Below are 7,309 nucleotides of genomic sequence, written 5' to 3'. Positions count from 1 at the left end.
TAAATATTGAACGATAGATTTCAATAATAAATTTATCTAGAAAACTGTTAATTCTAATTTTAGTTTTAATTTTTAGAGAGAGAGAGAGAGAGTAAAATATTTTGGGCCTGGTAAATTTTTTATAGCTAAGACAGATAAACAAGACAATTTATTGGCCAAGAGAAAAGGTCTTAAAGCAACCGCATCAATCTGGCCAAATTTTTCCGTTTATTTTACACTAAGAACCTACTTTTTCTATTTTACACTACCACTTTTCTAAAACACCCACGTCAGTTCATCTATTTTACAATCTATTCTATTTAAATAATAATATTTCTATAATATTTTATTATTATTTTATCCTTTTCTATTGTCCTTATCTCTTTTTCTTTTGTACTTATCCCATTTCATTTGATCTCATTTTTTCACTCTCATCTCCACTATTATTATTTTATCCTTTTCTTTTGTCCTTATCTCTTTTTCTTATGTACTTATCCCATTTCATTTGATCTCATTTTTTCACTCTCATCTCCACCCCTATGCCGTTTATTGTCAAGACTCTCCATTTCATTTGATCTCATTTTTTCACTCTCACGGTCAGATTATCTTCTACCACAAGAACCAATCTCCACCACAAGCACCGATCTCAAAGATTTGAAGAAATCCCTCTCTGTCGAAGCTTGCATGGTTGAATCTCTCTCATCTGATTCCAAGCATTCTGCCACCATTGAGTTTGTATTTTGATTTTGATTTTGAGTTATGAGTTTTTAGTAGATGCTTTAATTTTAAGTTGATTTTTTGTGAATTTTGGGTAGATCAGGTTTGATTTTCGTTGTATTTTGGGTTTTCATTGTTTTAACGGGTTTTGGTGGTGGTGGTTGTTTTAACGGGTGATGGTGGTAGTGGTTGGGTGGTGATGGTTGGACGGTATTCGGTGGATGGTGGGATCTGCGTTTTGGTGGGTGTGTTTGTGTATCAAAGGAAGGAAGAAGAAGAAGAGTCTGGGTTGATTTTGCAAATGGAGAAGATAGAGAAAAAAAAGGAGTCAAATGTGAAATTAGTTAAATAATAGGATACACATCTATATATTCGCTCGGTTACTATAGTAAATGTGTATATACACAATTTTAAAAAGACTGATGTGAAAGATTTTTGAAACAAAATGTGTAAATTATTTTACTTTTTGCCTTTTGCAAACTTTTACATCCGTTGATGCGGATGCTCTTAGCTATATAAGAGAGAGGCCTTACTTTTTTTTTTTTTTTTTTTGCAATACTTTTTTTTTAAACCTTTTTTTGCAATACTATAAAACAAATAAATATAATATATTCTATTAAGGGCTCTCTTCCAATTGAGGGCCTTTAGGTCATTGCCTAAATGGTCGTAGCTCCACTCTTTTGTACAATAGAAAGATTGCATTGCACACCAATCAGTTATAAGGCAATCAAAAATAACTATTAAGTGCGGCTATGCCCAAAAGGCATTGGAACAAAGATGAAAGTTTGGTTTACAGCTAAAAGTATTTAGCTAATGTAGCAACCATACAAGCCAAATATATAAAGTTCTAGACAAACGTTCTGCTATTACAACACTGAGAAAGGGGAAGCGTCCTCTCCCAAATCGCTAGGAACCAAAATTCTTTAATGGCTCATGCCTGAAAAGAAAGCAAGAGAGGGTTGTAACAAACATATAACGAAAGGAATATGACAGGTGTAAGCATGAAACTTGCGTTCGCAACGATATCCCATTATTCAAAATCACTACGTTTTTGGAGAATAAAAATAGCAGCTTAAAGCCATTATATAATTCAATGCCACGGTCCATTCTATAAAATTCATGTACTTGCCTTGCTAGCAATATTGTTGGAAAGCCAATCCAACCCCTCATAGAGACCCTCTCCAGAAGTTGCACATGTGCTCTGAATGTACCTGAAATGGACCACCATTTAGCATCACCTTATGTTTGGGTTAATTGTCATTTTCATCCTAAGTTTAATTTTTGTATTTTACTCCTTAAACTTGACGAACCTGTCAAGTTGGTCCTTCCATCCATTGCCATTAATAAAACTAATACTATCACAAGAAATACAACATCGTTCTACTAGACTTAACAATAATTTTATAGATGGTGATGGACAAAAGGACCATATTGTCAGGAACATCAGATTTTGAGAACTGAAGGGTGTGCTTTGAAATTCAATACAGTTATATCCATTTTGTAAAAATCTTGATGTGAATTTCAAGAAGAATTCCATTAAACTTTATTATTTAGTAGTTTGACTTGTTAGAAGTATGATGATGCTAAAAGAGTCACTCCTTTAGCTTCATTCAAAATTTCAGGAGACAAAAAAAATTGGCATGATTGTCCCAAGGGAGAAAGAAATTCTTTTAGATCAGGTTGAGAGCACCATGTCAAATGAATAAGGGAAAGTCAACAAATCTAGTAGCCATGTCCATGGAGAACATTCAAGAAATGACCCCCCCCAAGTTGAGGCAGAAACGAGGAGAAAACATTACCAGTGGCGTTGGCGGAGAGAATGCAAGCCAAGCTTGTCAGTTATCTCTGCAGCATTCATTGCATTAGGCAGATCTTGTTTGTTGGCAAATACAAGCAAAACAGCCTCCCTGAGTTCATCCTGAAACAAGATTAACATTTGAATTAATAAACCTAGTACCAATATCAAACAATATTGCAAGCTTGTAATACTGTGAAGGATAAAACAGATACTTGGCCAAGAAAGCAATAATGAACTAGTTAAAGGAACTAGCTATACCACTTATCCTACTGATGCAAGAATCAGTAAATAGATGTTCATAGAACAGTTGCCACAGTGCTAGTTGATTTTGAAATTTACCGAAAGCAATCAAAGCACAAAACAACCCCAGATTTAACTTGGATTTTTTTATGCAAACTAATATCTGAATAGCATCCTGTGAGTGAAATCCTAAACTACTACCAATGAACTTAATAAGAGTTGTATCATAGTATGCAGGAAGCAATTAAGATGTACTCTGACAATTGCATAAAGATTACATGGGTGACTTAAGGAAAGAATATATACAGCAAAGGAAACAACGCAAGTTAAAACTCAAAAACGTACAAGAAAATTGGTAAGAGAAAAGATGGAACATCAGTATTTCTCTAAGCAAAGGGGATGTTATGTCACATATGTAAGTATAGAGTAGAGGAATGGAACCTGGTGAAATAACAAAAAGATGCAGGAAAAAGTAGTTTATATTCCAAAATGTGAATAAATACTTAAATAGCAATAAAAGCAATCTAGAACAGATTTAAGAATGTATACAAACCCAGCTCTATGTCAGTCCTTTTTTTGAATAAAGCAGCAAAATGTCAGTCCAATTTAAGTTGCACATAATGGAAGGAAACCAGGAGATCAAAGCATAACATGCAAAGCATAAGAGGAAGACATGAAAAGTGGTAATGTACCTCATTCAACATCCTGTGCAACTCATCCCTTGCCTCAACAACACGATCCCTGTCATTGCTATCAACCACAAAAATAAGACCCTGAGTGTTTTGGAAGTAGTGCCTCCACAATGGACGGATCTGTTTAAAGAAATTATATCAATGAATCATCATCTAGTTACATAATTCTACAGTGGATATCCATTTATTTAGTTAACATATTACATGGACACACATTCTTAACCCCAGAGGATAGTACAATCAGAAGGAGACCACGCCTTATGAAGGTTCAGATCAATAGTTCGAAACCCTTCCCCTCCTCCTCTTGGCACCAAAAGCTCCACTTCTAAAATTCTATTTAAAATACAAACTGCTATGATAACATTCACACTCCCCCCTTCAATGTACAGTCTGTAACACATGTTGACATGACAAATGCCACAAATATGCAATATCAGTTTGAAATCGATAATCATATTTTGAAAGTACTTTTTTTTTTTTTTAAATAATGTCACTCCATGTAACCCTATTTTACAATGTTGGTCCATTATCTGATAACTCATAACCTATAAATGCTCAGCCCATGTTGCAACATTTAAACTGTATATGATTGTTATCGCTAAAGGTAGCTGAGTAACTGTTTCCCACACTGCTCATGCATTGTTAAAAATCTGAAAATAATACCAATCTTGCAGACAATAATCAACTTTTTTTCATCAGGCAGACGCATTTGAAATTTGTCCCACATTGTTGATGGAAAAATAGCTTCATAGAAGGGCGGAACTAGGTGGACGGTTGGATGCCCTTCCCTTCCAAAATTTTGGAAAATCCATTAAAAAGTAATTTTTTATTCTTTTGACCCAAAAATTATGAGCAAATAATCTAAAAAATGAGAATGAAGCAATAAGTAAATTAAAGAGAATACAAATGTCCAATTTAAATTCTTTTTTGTTTAAAGTCTTTGGAGTACTTATTATTGTACAATTTTTCATTGAGTTTAAATAATCTTACATAAAAGGATTATATATAATTAAAGCCTATTATGTTAAATATTCTAGAACAGGAATTGAATCAAGAACCTTCTATGTGACATTAGTTTAGTCCTTTATTAACAAAGCATGAAAAGTTTCACTTACACATTTTAAGCAAACCCATAGATATACATGCACATGTATGGATGCATGTACAAATGTATGTATATGTACATCATTACATGTGAGTGTGTGCATTAAACACAAAAGCATTTTTACTATCCATGAATAACAGAAAACAAGGAACAACTCAAAATATCAAACACACAAACACAGAGGGATGTTTGCACATGACATGACTTTTTCACAAACACGCAAACACAGAGGGATGTACCTTGTCTTGACCACCAACATCCCAAACGGTGAAACTGATGTTTTTATATTCCACTGTTTCCACATTAAATCCTGCAAAGAGCAAATCCTCCCATGATTAAGGTAAAAATTAATTCCATTTTAATTAACAGAATGTCAAAACTGCAATGAATTGGGAAAATCATCATTCAAATCATGATAGGGATTAAAAAAAATTAATTAATTCATCAAAAGTAATTAAGGTACACCTGGGACAATAAAAGTATTTCAACAAACCAAAATAAAGTTCCCAAGTGAGAGTAATTCATTCACAAAAATCAAGATTCCTAGATTGTAGTTATATAAAATTGAATACTAACATTTAAAATCAAATAAATACTCCAATTATCCTCCTGAAATTTGGAAATCTGCTACTAAGACGACTTAGTTTTAGTACAGAACAACGTACATAGCCTTCTAAGCTTCTAACTACCATTCATTCAAAATCTTTGTTATACACAACAGTTTATAGACATATAGAGCTTACATATACAAGATTCTGCTACAGTATTCACAAATTGTAACTAGGGTTGTAAACGAACAGAAACAGCTAGAGCTCAACTCAGGGAAAAACCTTATTTATATTTGTTTATTTAGCAAATGGGCCAAGCTCAAGCTTAAGTTTAGGCTTGACTATTAAACAAACTGAGCTCAAACATAATGGATATTAACCCATGACTTCACCCTCCAACTTGCTTTTGCAAGGGGAGGAGGTGCCAATGACATGCTACAAAAGTTCCAATGAGACATAAAATAATCCTCATTTCAAATCTGTAAATTCACTTAGAGCACCATTAGTCCCACACACAGGCAAACAAGTAGTCCCATTCCATCCAAAGCAACATTTCATCTATTAAACAGTGCAAGGTCCACTGTCTTACCCATCATAAAGACTAGATCCGAAAAGATCAAAAGACTTCTCAAAGAACAATATCTGAAAACAAAACAAAGCAAAAACCTTCTCTAAAAACCTTTTCTAATTTTACATTCTCTCTTTGATGAAGAACTACTTTTCCCAAAAACCACAACTAATAGGAAATGACAAATTTAATCATTTAAACCCAATCTCTATCTTAACAAGTGGGCCATAACAACATGGAGTTTCTAACTTTAGATGGAATATAAACTGAAGGCACTGTCCAAAACTCAAGGCCACCTACTAGGACCACGACAAACTAAAAACTCATTCCAGACGCCTAACAACAACATCAAAGCAAAGCTTTAGTCCCAAAACATTAGGGCTGGCTATAGATCCTCAACACGCTAATCAGGGTTCGCCACAGGTATTCTTCTTCGCCATTCTTTCAAATCGAAAACCATACTCTTTGTTACCTCCTTAATAAACATTGGAAAAGGCTTACATCTAGACCAGTCTGGAAAAAATTCCTCCAGACCGACGTGTACTTTTTAGTCACAAGACCTATTTAATAAGTCATGTGACTAGTTTAAAAAGATACACGGAATGGTTTTACGAGTTGCCAAGTAATGTGTTGGCAGGAGATTCCGAATGCTCCAAACCCGTGAAAAATTTGTTCATTAACATTTAATTTCAAATCTTCCTATGCCTGTTTTTGTTCCCTTGACATGAACCAAATCAAACCCCAAAAGCCTAAGCTGATAAGAAACAATGAATTCAAATCATTTAACCAATACACCAAAAGCCTTGTAGCCCAACTGACACGTCTTAGTGTTTCCAACTGAAACGCTCAGGTTCAAATCCACATCCCCCAACTATCAAATTATCAAACAAAATCATTTAACCCTTATGCTAATACTTAGAGCCACGAAAGCAAATATATATATATATATATATATATATAATTCGAATACATAAACAGCAAGGTAATTAGTAAACTGGGAATAATTACCGATGGTAGGGATGGTAGTAACGATTTCACCGAGCTTGAGCTTGTATAAAATGGTAGTTTTACCAGCAGCATCGAGACCTACCATCAGAATTCTCATTTCTCTCTTCGCAAAAAGCTTGCTAAACAGCTTCGTAAATGTCAGCCCCATTTTTAAGCAACCTCACAGTACCGAACCTGATTAACTATTCAGAAAAAATAAAAATAAAAAAGCCCTAATCAATTCAAATATTCATAATCACAAAAATTATAGAAAAAGATTCGAACTGAGATCAGATTAGTTCAAATTCAACGATGCGATGAAATTAAATCGAAGTATAAACGAACAATTTTGAAAAAAAAAAAAAAAAATTGTATATAAAAAAGAGATCTCAGAAACAACAGGATCGTTTAATTGAACTTAAACGAATAAGTAGTTCTAAAAATTTTACCTACGATAATTTGATGGATCTATCAGTTAAGATCTGCGATGGGATTTTAGAGAGAGAGAGAGAAATGACCTGTGAAAGATTGGAGGAAGGAAAGAAGGAAGGAAGGAAGTAAGGAGAGGAGAGCCGCGATATTTTGTTTTTTGAGTGACGTGAATGAAATTTTTTTCTCTGCGTTATTTAACAGCTGATTTTTTTGGGCGCAGTAACAAATTTGATTTTTTTTTTT

The 7,309-nt window shown here is 33.8% G+C and overlaps 1 protein-coding gene across 6 annotated transcripts; it reads right to left on the bottom strand.

Annotated features, from left to right (window-relative positions):
• Positions 1–1,412: 1,412 nt before the first annotated feature.
• On the bottom strand, positions 1,413–7,305 carry LOC126714859 (ADP-ribosylation factor 1-like). Of its 6 annotated transcripts, none has more exons than XM_050415252.1 (7): positions 7,153–7,305; positions 6,656–6,837; positions 4,771–4,841; positions 3,427–3,546; positions 2,496–2,614; positions 1,826–1,907; positions 1,413–1,633 (listed from the first exon to the last, which is right to left on the bottom strand). In XM_050415252.1, exons 2-7 carry the CDS (start codon positions 6,801–6,803, stop codon positions 1,628–1,630), a joined length of 546 nt encoding a protein of 181 aa, XP_050271209.1. In that variant the 5' UTR covers positions 6,804–6,837; positions 7,153–7,305; the 3' UTR covers positions 1,413–1,627. The 6 variants fall into 6 exon arrangements, with proteins under 6 accessions (XP_050271209.1, XP_050271210.1, XP_050271208.1 ...); XM_050415253.1 differs by having other exon boundaries at positions 6,656–6,829; positions 7,153–7,293; XM_050415251.1 differs by having other exon boundaries at positions 7,084–7,250.
• Positions 7,306–7,309: the final 4 nt, after the last annotated feature.

The sequence above is a fragment of the Quercus robur genome, chromosome 2 (assembly GCF_932294415.1).
Source record: "Quercus robur chromosome 2, dhQueRobu3.1, whole genome shotgun sequence".
Classification (NCBI taxonomy): domain Eukaryota; kingdom Viridiplantae; phylum Streptophyta; class Magnoliopsida; order Fagales; family Fagaceae; genus Quercus; species Quercus robur.
The sequence above is the reverse complement of the archived record's forward strand: the minus strand, read 5'-3'. Positions and strand labels throughout refer to the sequence as shown.

Excerpts from the sequence above, each read along its gene's own strand:
- LOC126714859 (XM_050415248.1), bottom strand. The coding sequence starts at position 6,803 with ATGGGGCTGACATTTACGAAGCTGTTTAGCAAGCTTTTTGCGAAGAGA. Across the intron at positions 3,547-4,770 it reads ATGTTGGTGGTCAAGACAAG|ATCCGTCCATTGTGGAGGCA; the intron begins GTACATCCCTCT and ends TTCTTTAAACAG. Across the intron at positions 2,615-3,426 it reads TGCACAGGATGTTGAATGAG|GATGAACTCAGGGAGGCTGT; the intron begins GTACATTACCAC and ends ATCTTGTTTCAG.